We start from the raw sequence: 15,059 nt of genomic DNA on the forward strand, positions 1-15,059 counted from the left end.
TAATAGAGGTCAAGCGGGTACTACAAAATTGGAGATATATTTGCTTAGTATTCGCAAAGCAGTAAGCACACATGTGCTAAAATTAGACAAAAAACAATTGACAGTCTGTAAAGCAAAACGAAATAAAGGAGCGCAAGTCCTAAGAAAACAAACTTCACAAGGAGCTGAAAGGTCTAGTCCGACGAGAGCGATTGCATCAGCGGAATTACACTGAAATAAATAAAGAAACATAAGTGTCAAATCATGAAGGCAAATATTTCTACTCAGCTATATTTTTTATTCTGTTTATTGAATGCCTGCTTAGAACAGGCACATTTTACAATTTCTGCTATTCTATTAAGTGTATCTACTGACTGGAACGCAGACACTTATTTTCCATAATTCGTTCTCATTTTTGAGTAGTTTGGCGCGTATGAAGTTATACCCACCATCGTTTCTAGAACCCTGCTGTACGAATATTTTTTCTTTGCGTATGACATGAAGAAATTTTATGTAGCATACCTGGTCGGCTTGAAGAAATTTCATGCAGCAAATCGGTAAGCACAAAACATGGAATGTTGTGGAAAAAGCGGAGCTGTTCTGAAAGTTGCATAAGGGTCCTGACGAGATGCCAACATACGCAGAACGCATTTTTGCACAATAACTTCAATTAGATTTGCTTGTTGTGCTCCATGGATTAAAGAAGCTCCATACCAATGCCCCGTAACAAAGTTGCGAGCAAACAACTGCTTTCTGTAGCTGTTTTTTCATCCCCAGTGGAACCAGATCAGCTATTATGCATTGATACCTATATTTTATATGATACCCATATTCTGTATATGTTACCTACAGCATGCCTTATCGTCGTGTACTCACCACAATAACACAGTTACATGAACTGTCTCATGACATCTCTCGTTCACTTGATATGGGTGATCAGCTGAATATTTATAGACACATCGAAGGTATTTCAGACTGCGTTTGACTGCAAACTGATGAAATAGCTTAACTTTGCATTAAAAAGCTATAATCCTGTTAACCGGATTTCTAGTCATCTCTTTCAACGCTCGAAATATGTATATTTCAGTTCTACAAGATCATCAGTCGTTGAACGTTCATCAGACGTTCCACATAATTTCGTTCTGGACCCAGTTCTTTTCTTGATATACCTATAAGTGATCTAGTGCTTGCTGTATTAACAAACATATGCCTGCATGCTAACGATTGCGTACAATAATGTACAGTTAATTCTCTCCAGGACCTTGAACTTAAAAACTACGTCTCAAACTTCTGTAAATGGTTCGCCACGTGGCAAATGAGCACGACCTGCTCCATAGCTGTTTTCATGTCATCCTGTAGGCGCACCGCTGATTCCTTTTTAACATATGCGTTCAAATACAATTGAGAGTTTTGGAATACAGACACCTCGGCCTTACATTCACACAGGGCATTTCATTGTCTAAACTCATCCATCAGATTCATTAAGCGTTCTTGAAGGTATTGATAGGCGCTATCAAAATAAGGAAAAGGGACGAACATACTGAACGAAGCGCTTTCTTGGTTCGGTTTTATAGGGTTTAACGTCCCACAGCGACTCAGGCTATGAGGGACGCCGTAGGGAAGGGCTCTGGAAATTTCGACCCCCTGTGGTTCTTTAACATGCACTGACAGCGCACATTACACGGGCCTCTAGAATTTCGCCTTCATAGAAATTCGACCGCCAGGGCCGGGTTCGAACCCGCGTCTTTTGGGTCAGCAGTAGAGCGCCATAACGACTGAGCCACCACGGCAAAAACTGTTTAATCTCTGCAGAAACATGACTATGTACACATATTCGTCAATATGTGTTTATAGTCGTGTTTATTCAGAGATTAAACAGTTGTTAGAAAGCGCTTCGTCCTGTGTGTTCCACCCTTTTCCGTATTTTGATAGCGCCCACCAATACCTTCAAGAATGTATTTTCAACTAGCCCCAGTAGTAGTTTTTTTGAATGAAGCGTTCCAAAGCCTGGGATGCTTGCGTGGCATATTTGTGTGTTGCTCCATTAGATGCCGTTGCTTACATACTGAACTCTGATCCGCCCAATGTTGGAATAAGGCTGCATCTGTTCTGAGTCCCAGTAAGCTTTTCTCATGTAAAAAAAAAATAGATTCCCCGCAAAAAAAAAAGTTGCGTGTTTAATATTTCACCGATAACACAGATACTTTTGGCCTTCTTCTCATCTGTCTTACCTTGGGCTCAATCCACTTTTCACAAGTCGTCGCATTGAATGTTTCAAGTTCTCGCACATGATTTTCGACTATCCGTGATTTGAGTAGCTTGGCAACTATTTTAGAGCGCAACTCTCAGCCCATTTCTGCGTTTAGCAGCGACGCCGTCGCCGTTGTGCGTTGTAACCAACAGCGGACACTCTTTAAGCGGCGAAAGCAATGGAGCGGGAACTTGAAAATTAGAAAGTAAAAGCGCAACCTCCTCCCCTCCTTAGCAACCGGCTTGCCAGTGGGGAGCGCAGCTGTGCACAGCAACCGTGGCGTCACACAGTAGCGGTAGAACGAGTGCGCGCGCGCGTCGGTGGTCGCAGCTACACCGCCGCTCCTTCGCCAGACGTCTCGTTGCAGTCGAGTGAGTGAGACGCATGGCTCCGAAGCGGCCCAGTGATTCCGCGCCAAGCGGTTCGGGGAAGCGGCAGTGGGTTGACCACAAGGCTTTCGCCAAGTACACTTGAGAATTTCCAAAGTGTCTTCGTTATTTTTGTGAGGAAAGGAAATGCGCAGTATCTGTCTCCCGCAGCTGCGAAACCAATAGAGCCGGGACATGGAAAGCAGAGGGTAAAATTTGTAAATTGGTTTTTGAGGAAAGGAAATGCGCAGGATCTGTCTGACATATCTCGGTGGACACCTGAACCAGAGGGAAGGCGCATAACTGACCTCTTGGAACACTGGACACTTCAATCGTGCTTTAAGCTACGTGGCGGTAGTGACAGATTTGCGCTGTATGCTTTGGCATTGACAACTTTGTGCCAGAAATGCTGCCACCTGCCACGGTGGCAGGGTGGATGGGGAGTTTAATGTAGATATAAAGACAACCGGGAATTTCTTACCACTTATGCAGGAGAACATCGCATTCCTCTCGCTCATAACGGCTCCCACCGCTGTGACAACCTCGCGAAATACTTGCGCAGACCTCGCCTTGAGAACAGGCATTGGTGCAGCAAGTCGAGCATATATCCATCTATTTCTCCGTCCACAAAGCTTCCTTCATGACCGTCAAAAACTGTTAGTGGAGTGTTTCTTGAAGAAGAAATGTGTGTGAAAAATAACAAGTTGTCTGTAATTGTACATACATGTCTTGCTCGAATTCTTTGCCTCAATCTATCGAAAAGCTGAAGCAGCTGATGACCTGCGCTGATGACCTGGCAAGTTTTTAAATTCTGCTATTATCACCATTGAGAAGCTGTCACAAACTAAAAATTTCACCTTTCATTCTTCGTACTGGCTTGTTCAATGCTGTTTTTTTCCGCGCACTTTAGAAATTTTGAGCTGCCTTCCTGGGTGTACTCGTGCCCCGTCTTTGAAAGAATATTTAAATTCTACGATTTGTAGGTAACATGTATTTAGTGCGCCGTTCCCTTGCGCTTTCATATTATCTCACATGCTCCTGACTGTTACGATTTGTTTTCGCGGCAATAGGCCAAATCGAAGCTGCATTGTCTAAAAAAAAACAACATTCCGGCGGCATCCTTGCCGTAGGCCGTCACCATGCGGTCAAGTGGCAGTCACGTGTCATCACGCGACCAGCGTCGCCCGCATGGCGGCGCACCCGTTGCGGTCATTGTGGTAGCCCAGGTAGCCGCAAAGTTTGTATGTCTTGGAGGTTGCTGTAGGTGTTAGGCATTAGCGCAAGACAGGCAGCTAGCAGCGAGAACTTTGTGTTTAGGGCGTTACGCAGACTGTAAACACTTGGCAATTTTCGCTGCACGCCCTCGAAGGTTGCTAAAAATCAATAATCAGGAAAATGTCTATCGCCAGGCTACTCTTCATAAGCGATAGAATGAGCGGCAATGGAGCAGAAAAGACCAGAAGCTCCATTATTTGAGGAAGCATTTGTCCATTTTCGATTTCGGATCTATTTGATAATCTGGAAATGGTCGCTGTTGTTCAGTGATGTAGCGGTGACTTTCGAGCGTCCGTATACGAAGCGACAAGCGACCGGACCCCTGGCTCATTGACGGCCGGACCTGGCCAGGTTAACCACTGCGAGCGGCGAGAGGCGAAGGATATCCGTCGACGTGGCGCCCCGCTACCTTGTAATTTGTGCGATTGGCCGCTTGCTGCTTTCGGCTGATGCTGACGTCACGTTGATTTCAATCCAAATGGAATGAAAAATGGATATGCATTTCATATGGATACTTATAAAATACGGCTCCAGGACTTGTTTCTTCAATCAAGGATAACAGATGCTAACTGAGCGCCCGGACACATCGTTTGCTGAGGTGTGAAAAGTTCCACTTTGCTGGAGAGGGTACGCTGCCAGGACTTAACTTGTAGACCTCGCTGGCACTCCAGTTTAGTTCGTTCATGTGCTGCAGGTCGCTGTATAACGAGTAATATGAACTTGCCTTCTTTTGCTGAAGCGTATGGAACAAACCCTGGTGGGCATTAACCGTGTAACCGAAATGACTGAACGCTCATGCGATGCATCACGCATAGCGGTCCACGTCGAACATACGATTGAGTGAACATACGATTGACTTGCTTTCACGAGTGCTACGTGTTGGTTGGCTGTCTCACTCGAGCTAACAGCGATGGCTGAGTGCATCAATCGCAAAAAACAGGACATCAAAATGTGTGCGGCTTTAACCACACGGCTCCTTACAGAATGAATACGATGCTTGCAACGTAGAGAAGCAGAATGCAAATAGTGCATCGCAAATTTTGTCGTCTCTTGCACCGCCATCTGTGATGCGTCCCAGAATATGTCGCACTCTTAAGGACGAGATAGTGCTGTTTCTTTTTTTTTTACATTAGTACTGCAGCGTCCCGTAATTGTTCTTTAACTGCCTTTGAAAAAGCATGAGTGGAGTGATGTTAATTTTTGTGGAGAGATGAGATAGGCGATAACGCATCTTAGTTTCCTACCGCAGGTGTCTGCGTCGACCGATCTAAGAAGGGAACGGAGAAGATGAGCGAGCAACAGGGCGCACAGATGCCGGAACAGGTGGCGAGCAGCACAGGCAGCTCAGCGTCCCACGATGCTTCGAGGGAAGATCCTGCGTTGCCTGCTTTAAATACCTTCCGGTGAGCAACGCATGAACAAATGACCAACTTGTACCGATGACTGAGACAACATACCTAAGCGCACGTTCGAGCGTCATGTGCCGCATTCTGTCGTCTGAGAACATTGGCACGGCTCAGCGTTTGAGAAGCTTGCATTCGCGGGGAAGCCTCATCTCTTTCACAAACGACCATGGGAGAATTAGGATTAACTGAGGGTACAAAGTATCTTTGGTGAACGGATCTTTAGGTCCTATGGTGCGCCTTGAGTAGGCAACACAACTCCGGCATAATTCGAACCATCTGACGTACTTAGCATGCACCGAATTCCGGTCGTCAGTACATAGCCGTGCTCCTATTTTTCCTCTGTTGTGTTTTCAGTGAAGCTCTGCCAAAAATGATAATCACCACGAAAAATTTCTCCCAGGCAGGGAAATAGTTATTTGTTCAAGATTTTCATAACTAAACAGAAATATCATAAGATGAAATTATGATATCAAGAATTTCGATTCCTTTCGCTTGTTTTATAGAGTCGGACATTCAAAAACTGATTTCGTTGGTTCTATGACTGCGGGCCATTAGTTGTTGTTGCGAGCTTCTCTTCTTTTAAGTTGTGTCCTACGATGGAGATATGCGGGCGTAAGAGCGAGGCAGCCCCCGCCTCGTGCTCATCAGCTTAACTCCGTTGCAGTTCAACCCCGGATGCCGGTAAGCTCGAAGAAATGAATCTTACGTGAAGATCCCAACCCCGCACTTCGGCGAAACGTTTGGGAATTGAATTAGTAGTCTTTGCTTGTTTCCTCATGCGTTGCTTTCATTCAGTTCATTTGCAGAGCCTTTGGGCTGCACGCTGCATTAAAGGTGCACTGAAGAGGAATCTGAACTTGTCTTTTTACTGCGGGAACTCGATCTACGCGTTCCGAGGTTTCTTAGAAACTTCGATTCATTGCCCTGTGTGGCCGATTTCTGTAATTAAATCGAATTAACGTCCGGCTCAGGCTTTCTTTTAATTCTCCCCCGTACGGTGGGCGGAGTCGACCAACGCGTGGAGCGCCTTTCACCCAGTCACGTGGCGGCTTGCTGCTCTTCCATCGGCGGAGTAATACGTAGTAGTCCGTAGTAGCAAATAGTCCGCGCGTATTTTTATTTCCTCGGGCTTATTTTGCGGCTATATTATCTGCGAATGAAACTATTCATGGAAACCTAAAAAACAAAATAAAGTGAAAGCAAAGCCTCCACGGAGCTGGTTGAAAGGCACTTCAGGCGTTGGTCGACCCCGCCCACCGTACGGGGAGAATTCAAAATATAAAGGCGAGAGCCGGATGTTAATTCGATTTATTTAGGAAATCGGCCAATCAAGGCAATAAGTCACAGTTTCTAGGAATGCTAGGAACGTGTAGATCGAGTTCCCGCGGCAAAAAGACAAGTTCAGAATCCTCTTTAGTGCACCTTTAAGACCGAAATGATCGCTGGTATTGCGTAGAAGGGAAAACTAAAAGCGTAACAATTTTTATGCCTGTCAAGGAAAAAACACCAACTCTTTTAGACGGCAATTACGGCAATAGGTTTATCACGGTATGAACCAGCCTGCGTTTGAAGTGACGCGAAAAATTCCTAAAATGTCAGTTATAGCGATTTTACCATGCAGTATGTGTGCCTGTTAAATCTCCGAATAGTCAACTGCCAGACGTCCTTAATTGCTAAACCACAAGATAATGGCCCCATATGCCTAGGGACCTTTTGCAAAGCGCAGCCCTCAAACGCCTTTAAGTACTACATCTGGAGCCGCAGTCTAATGTCTCCCTACGGCAGGCTGAAAACGGTGACCATTGGGACCAGCTCATCGCCTTCAAGAACTGGCAGGTGGTGGGCCCCTAGAAGCACGCTCCGTATAATTGGATGGGAGCCCCAGCTGCGTCGCAGCTCCACTGAGCCGCCGCGGCGCGAACAACACAGAGGGGACGCTGATGGGCACAGGAGCGAGGCGCACATGCGGCGGAGCGGCCTGCGCTCCCCCCAGATCCCGCGCCACCGCTCCGGCCGGCTCACGCATCAGTACAGCCACGCCGCCAGGCGCAGCGCTGCCAGAAGCCATCTGCTGCGCCGCTTCACGTATGCCATCGCCATCGTGCTCTCGCTGGTGCTTCCCCTGCCTGGCAAAGAAGAAAGGTTAGTGATATTCAAGTGCTAACTGCTGAGCTGCACTTTGTCGCGAACGGTTCACATAGCGGCGCTGAGCGTCAAGAGGCTATGAACACGCACCGCAAATTTTATGCGCGACGTGTCCACATTTCGAAATGTAATTGTATAAATGATCAATGATACGGTTTCCACTATTGTTTGTTGGCAATCACACAGTGAGATGTGACACTAAAAAAAAAAATACGCGCTGAAGTTGGACGTATGGTTTTAGTTTTACAGCTCGGCTGGGATGCGTACGTGCCAGCCACTGCCCCGCAATATATAGCGCGCATAATGGACTGGAGCACCACATTAGTCTAAGGACGTGCCACAGCTATCACCTTTTGGTTTTCCGTTGCAAGTGCAATACTTTGGAATGCGATTAGATTTGCATTCATATAGCGGGTGTCTCCGGGAAGCCCACCACTAATTTTAAAAGTAAATTTTTTTAGGTAAAGACGCCTTTTTTCTGCTATAGTAGCAACAGCTTGCCGGACACCAGAGAATATGGTAATCATGTTCAGTAGAAAGTGATTAACTAAATTCTAATAGTCAACTTTTAAACGGTCTCTTTGCAGTAAGAGCTTCGCAGCTGGCCATTAATGATAACCATATTTGTTTTTAAGATTTAGAAGAAGCGAGTACCCTCGCCGCTGTGGCCGAAGAAAGTTGATATGTATCTCGCATAATTCGGAAACTGCGCACCTGTGGTGCGCACAGACACCAAACCATACCGCTCCGCGGCGCACTACAACGGGGCCTTCTGTTCCGTCCTTCTGCTGGAGCAGCCAGGAGCGGTGAGCACCTCAGCGCAGGCTGGACAGTGCCTGTGACCTGGCTTGTTCACCAGAGGAATTTCAGGAGTATTAGTTGTATTATTAAGGACAGAACAAACTCAATATTTTGTGTCTCAAATGCCTCAAACTGAAATGTCTCAAACTGAATTTTGTGCCATTCACTATAAGGGCGGCCCTGCACTTTGTTGCGCAGGGCACCCTCACACTGACTGGCACATAATTCTATATACAGGCGCGGACAAAAGTAAACGGAGCACGCAACTGTCTTCGAATTTTTTTCACGCGTCACCTCATTGAAATTTCCAGCAGTGGTGCGCGCATGCTGGTAGTAGAGGTTGGTGGGCTTTCTTGTAGACAAACAACGCTTCTTCATTACCAATGAAGAAAGCGTGATAGCACTCCCAACGCAACAGCATGCTCCGTTTACTTATGGCCGCGCCTGTACAACCCAGCAGCCGTGTATTGGAGTTGCGGCTGTGGGATTTGGAACAGCCTGCCCTTCCTTCAAATTCTTCTCACGGCGAATACTTCTGATCTATGCACATACGAACCGAGTGAAACTGCATTGGGAGTCGGATTATTATTAGTTACGTGGCTGAAAAGAACACTGGCTCTAACCATTTTGTTGCACAAGGCATTTGGCGCCGATGCCTGTGGTATGGCACTTTTGTGTACCGAGTGAGAATTGCACCTCAGTCCTATCAGACGGACGCAGTCTCGGCAGTCTCGGAAGACTGGCTTAGTTTTTCAAGAACAATTCATCACCATAAGCCAAACTACGTTCACTGCAAGAGAAATACCGCTTCCAAATGACACCCAATCAAATATTTCCGACTCCAACTGCAGCGGTATTATATTGCGAACGTGTCTGCATTGCAGGAACGAGTACTCAAGGCCTATGATAAGGCTTCGGTAGGCGGTTACATTCTGAAGCAGGCAGTTTGTTCCGTCTCACCTCTGCTTGGTGACGCTGGATTGACAAGTGAAAGCTTTAACCTGTATCACCTCTCAATCTCTGAAGGAACTTGAAACGAAAGAGGCCAGCTAATGTTCAAATCTTTTGGAATGTAGGGATGTGGTCTAATGTTTTTCCCTCGTAATATGCACATAAGCTTGTGTACCCGAAGTAGAAAAGCATGAAAGCATCTTGTGTTCCAAGCTCCTCTTTCGAGGCTCCAGAACGGAGCAAAAGTTGTGGTTTTACAATTCCTTATTTCTCTTGAAATCACAAGGTTGGCATCACTAATGAGGCGACAGGGCCAGGGTGCAGATAGAATAAGCGCAGAAACGCACTTTCTCGGAAATAGTTCTCTTCCCTCAAAATGAAAATGTGACATAAGGATGTCGTAGTTCCAGGCCTCAAGAAGAAGCTCTGTCTCAAACATAATTGCGGTCTGTCCCTGTGTTAAGTCGCGTGGTACACATTTGCTACGGACATACGATAAGTGTGGTAGTACATCCGAGTTCCGAGGTTAACATGATATTTTCTCCACAATTATTCGCGAAACCTATCCATGCACTTTCTACGATGTTTTCAGCTGTCGTTCACTGAAAGCTAAAAATTAGATAACGGCTCTTTTTTATTATCAGCATTTTGAAAGTAGAGATGCCCTGAAACATTCGCTTCATCTCTTCATTGCTACGCATCAGTATGAAACTGTACAATAAGTTGGTGGCGATCATCTCTGCGCTGTGCATACAGCATTCATAAAAGGGGCTGTGAAGTAACATCCTCTTTCCCATAAAACACAGTTCAAGATTGACGTGGGAGGTATTTTTTACATTGCACAACAGCTGAGGTGTATCGTTAAGGCAGAGACAAGACCCAGGCAGCGACACTGAGTGTACAGTGCGCAGGTCTTCACAGTGCACATAGAATCAGAAAAAAATGCTTCGCCTGGTGATATCTGGTTTGTCCTGGTAAGTTTTTGTTTGTTGCATTTGTCTTTTTCTTCAGTTTGATTGGTTCTCTTCTTACCGCTTTATGTTTCACTGACTTTCAACGATGTTCAAAGTTTGTTAACTTCGGAGGCCATTATTCCGGATGTAGTTGTGTCAAAGTATTTTTTACGAAAAACTATTTTAGAATTTGCGTTATTTAGCTAACTGCCGTTTAGTTCATAGGGGAATCCAAACATCTCCGAAGCAGACATGGGATAAATATTGCTTTGTCGTGCTTCAACTGGCAAAGTAGTTATGTATGAGAAGGCAGCGGAATCATTTTTGCACTTCCCCTGCGTATCTGACTGCCATTTCCAGCTGTCTTGAGGATTTGCTCACTAGTTTCGTTTCACTGTGAAGCTACCACTACTTGGAGCGGAATAATCAATACTCAGCTTTTCACTTTTTCAGCAAGACCTCGTGGATCTGGGCTTTCGGCACTCATAGCATTCATTGAGATTCGTACCACAATATCCACAAAACGAAAAACAAGTTCTCCTAGCACCTTTATGCGCTTTTGTAACGAGCAACATCTAAGAAGATGACCGCGTAAAGTATACTAGCCCTGGTTCTTTGCAAACTTTGTTTCGACCAGCTGCTGCGTGATCTAATCTATCAGCGAACTTCATGTTCTGGATATCAATTCGCCCAGATTAAACGCATTCTTCAGCTTTTAACATGACCTCACTGCACCATCCTGTTTGCACGCAGCGCTGGTAGTCGGATGAAAGCCGGAAGCAGGACATGGGGCATGCGTCATCCCTTTCACCACCGCAATGGGTTGAACCTCCGAGTAGCGCCGTTCAACGAGTTCCCACTGGGCGCCGCTCGTGCCACTGCGGAAAGCCGTCATATGGCAGAACTTCCGCAGACCAACCCGACCCTGAGCAGAACCATATGGTGCGTACATTTGGCGAGAGCCCACAGCTTGAGACGCCGAACTTTTTCGATCAGGCTGCTTTAGAAAAGTATAGCCTTTCTAAAGCGTTAGAGCTTCAGAACTGAGATGGTTTAGGATGACCCAGCTGAGAAAGTGGTGAATAGGGATGGGCTGTGCAGATGAAAATCGAAGTTGTAAAAAGAAGATAATCGTATGCTTCTTTTTTGGGCTTAGATGGTACGTAACCCAGGAACCCGTGACGATGGCCCCTTCTGCTCGTTTCATGCCAGCATAAGAAAAATTACGAGGAACTTTAGCGGCTAAAGTGGTGAAAGGCGAAAGCCTGAGTGCTGCATTCTGCTACCCGATTGTTCACTTCCCATTTTGTTGGTGCATTTATTAACTGCTCATTAATGACGCTTAAGCTTCGCCTTTAGGAGTGGAACGCGACAGCGTGTTGCAGCGCTGCCAGGGAGTCCACGGAACGCCACCATCCGTTCGGCGCGATGCCGTGCCCTTTGAACGCAACGCTTTTTGAGGAAAGGAAATGGCGCTGTAATCCTCTGTCATCTCGGTGGACACCTGAGCCGCAAGGTAAAGGAAGGGAGGAAGTGTGAGTGAAAGAAGAAAGAGGGGCCGTAGTGAAGAAAATGAAAATTGTATTTGAGGAAAGGAAATTACGCAGCCACTGTCTCACATATCTCAGTAGACACTAGACGAAAATTGTATTTGAGGAAAGGAAGTTGCGCAGTAACTGTCTCACATATTTCGGTGGACACCCGTCAAAATTCGCGCATGGTGACGTCACGACAATTTGGACCAATCAGAAACGCGGACAAATACGACTTGCTCGTCGGTAAATTGGTTTTTGAGGAAAGGAAATGTGTCTCGCATATCTCGGTGGACACCTAAACCTCGCCGTAACGGGAAGGGAGGAAGATGGGAGTGAACGAAGATACCGTATTCACTAGACGCACCTTTGTTCATTCCAAACCATCGAGTTGGCATGGCGGAGTGGTAGCGTGCTCGACTCGCACTGCGGAGACCGGGGTTCGATTCCCAAGCTCGGCCAATTTCTTACTAAGTTTTCTTTATTTATCTGGTCTGACTAGAAAGGTTTATTGGACTAATTGGTTAAGTAAGCAATTAACTAAACTCAGTCAAACTTTCTTGGAGCATCACTATACGATCCCTTTAATTGGTTGCATGGTTAGTAGCCGAAGTACAATTGGCCCCGTTTGATATTCGCGCACTGTGTCGTCACGACCGTTTCGACCAACTGAAAAGCGTGACATTTTCTGTCGACAGCTCCTGCTTACAACGATGAGGCATTAAAGGCTTCCGCCTTAAAAAGCGCTACAAAGCTTTTTCATCTGCTCAATGGCCGATGGCACTTGAATCTTTGGTGCGACGCTGTCGTGTCAGAATAGCGCAAGTGCTTGAACTGCCACGAGGATTAAACATGGTTAACGTCAACCTTGGAGCTGAAATGGGAAATGTTCCGTGGTTAAGCCGTGAGCATGAAGCATAATATTGGTCGATTAATTATCTAAGGTCGGATAAAGCACGTTTTGCTCCACCACCCTTAGCGACGATCGGTTGTCTTGCTTTCTCATTACATGTCTTTCCAAAGCTCAGTTCTTCCTTTTGCTTTCGACTTGGATGTCAGTAACCCGCATTTGTTTCCTAACCCACTCGGTCCACTTCCTTTCTCTTAACACTACAACTATCATTTTCCTTTCCATAGCTCTCTGCATTGCCATAAATTTAAGCTGAACCCTTTTCGTTATTCTCCGTGTATAGTGCCCCATAGGTGAGTACCGGTAAGAAACAGCTGTTCTATATTTCTAGAGGGATATTGATAAACTGCCATTCACGATCTGAGAAAGCCTGCCAAATGCGCATCACCCCATTCTTGTTCTTTTAGTTATTTCCCTCTCATGATCGGAAACTGCGGTCACTACCAGCCCTAAGCGGACATGTTCCCTTACCACTTGGGGCACCTCGCAACCAATCATAAACTGCGGTTCCCTTCCGAACTATTGAACATTACTCTGCATGTTAGTTTTTAGAATACCCGTTCTGGTTTGGTTGTTTACGTCATTGATAATTTTTGTAGTTCATCTCCTAGTTGACTTAGAAAGGCAATATCATCAGAGGGTGCTTATTTTTAAACAATACCCGGAAAGACAAGGTGCGACCACATGATATAATTTTGGCTGAAAAGCGTATAGCTACGCGGAGTTAGGCTTGGCAGACCTTGCCGAAGCCACCGGCGCCGCGGAGCAGTGATAGAGCTGCTAGCCAAAGCCGCTGCTTTCACTTGTTACATTCCTCCGATGAGTATTTTTATTATTTGTTAATCGCATTTTTATTTTCTTAATTTCGGGAGAAAATTTCTAGCCACAAACTCTTTAACGGGCATTGCAGAGTGTTTGTTGGGCCAGCTTCAGTATGCACGCTCGAGGGCATAGTGAGCCATATATATGGTATATCGGCCACGATTTATAAATTCGGCGTCGCAGTGATCGTCGACCGGCACTAATTGCTTGGTTGAAAATGCAGGAATGCGAATTTGATGCCTCCTTCTAAGAGGCGCTAGATGGCATATATAGGTGGTGCATCTATATGCCCTCACCAGGTAGGTACTACGAGGTGGACGAGCGTTCCTCCACGGACACGCAATACCGCACTGTGAGCCAGGTCTTTCGACCAGTTTCATGAACTACAAAGAGTCAACGGCAGTGTGTTTTTGTGGACACCGAACTAAAAGTGGGCAAAACGGAGGCCAAATACACAACGCTACGCCGGACGAGTACGGCGCAGTTGCAGAGCAGGTTAAGGCATAAGTGATAGTCACCTCACAGTGGCAGCTGCACCGCTAAGTCTTCTATTACGCCATCTCTCTTCCCGACTCATATTATGATGTCTACTGAAACATAAGCACAATCTTGTATCCACACCAGGATGGCATCATCAGCTTGCGACCAAAAAGAAAAGTGTGTCGTCGTTTTCAGATGCCGGCATCTCAGAACTTCAACCGCGATCGCGCGGCCTACACGTTTCAGGCCTGGAGCACTGATAGTGTTTGTATGAAAGTTTGAGCGGCAACTTGTCCTATAGCGTTTCATCCTATACAAAAAGGCAATGATAGCATCAGGAATTTACGGTTCGAACTCAGCCGCACGGCCAGCAGTCTCTTTTCTTCGCGCCGGTGTAAGGATCGAACGTCGATGTTTCAAGGCGAAAGCCTTTAATGGCTCATGCTCGCGGTGTCCGTCCGTGCGCTGGAATCGTGCCAAGTGTGGCCTCTCCTCCGCGCAGCGACGCAACCTCCTCCGAAGCGGCCCAGTGATTCCGCGCCAATCAGTTCGGTGGGTTGACCACAAGGCTTTCGCCAAATACACTTTAGAATTTCCAAAGTATCTTCGGCAATTTCTTTTCACCCAAGGAAAAGTTCACAGGGAATGTTAATTCTGTAAGCGTACTTTTCCAGTTGCGAATATCTTGGGTTGAAAGATATGCCATAAGCAAATAAACTGCCCCGATAGGTACTAAAGTTTTAGCGAGCAAATTATTTAAAGCTAACAGTAGCACCAGCTTTAGAATTGCATTAATATCAAAGCACCTGGGTATTTCTGATTCTGTCCGTCACTATGTCAATGCGTGGGCGTGTTGACGCCGGGAATATTGGGAGGAACGAAATACACTTCAGCACTTGCCATTTAAATTATTATATCATACTTGCAACATGAAATTTGTGTCCTAATTCACGCTTTAATGACTTTCACTTTTGATTAAAAAGAAAGAAGAAACACAAAAAGTGCACAAACGTGAGTGTGCCAGCTTTTCTTCACACACACACACACACACACACACACACGCACGCACACGCACACACGCACACACGTACACACACGCACGCTTGGGACAATGAATCAAACAACAAACTACACTTTTTAAAACCAGTTTTAGGCGAATGGAAATCTTGCACCCACCAAGAACGCT

At 45.9% G+C, this 15,059-nt stretch overlaps 1 protein-coding gene across 4 annotated transcripts in view; it reads left to right on the forward strand.

Moving 5' to 3' along the window:
- The window catches only part of LOC149355502 (uncharacterized), a 41,305-nt gene that overhangs the window by 18,334 nt on the left and 7,912 nt on the right, over positions 1-15,059 (forward strand). For 3 of the 4 annotated variants that reach the window (XM_089577655.1, XM_089577653.1, XM_089577656.1), the window contains exons 2-4: positions 5,123-5,276; positions 7,065-7,421; positions 10,883-11,071. In XM_089577655.1, coding sequence (XP_089433781.1) covers positions 5,161-5,276; positions 7,065-7,421; positions 10,883-11,071 — 662 coding nt within the window. In that variant the 5' untranslated portion in view covers positions 5,123-5,160. Of the gene's footprint in view, positions 1-5,109; positions 5,277-7,064; positions 7,422-10,882; positions 11,072-15,059 lie in introns of all 4 variants that reach the window. The other variant, XM_089577654.1, reaches the window with a different exon arrangement.

Source organism: Amblyomma mixtum, chromosome 3 (assembly GCF_055824585.1).
Source record: "Amblyomma mixtum isolate Tamu chromosome 3, ASM5582458v1, whole genome shotgun sequence".
Lineage (NCBI taxonomy): Eukaryota > Metazoa > Arthropoda > Arachnida > Ixodida > Ixodidae > Amblyomma > Amblyomma mixtum.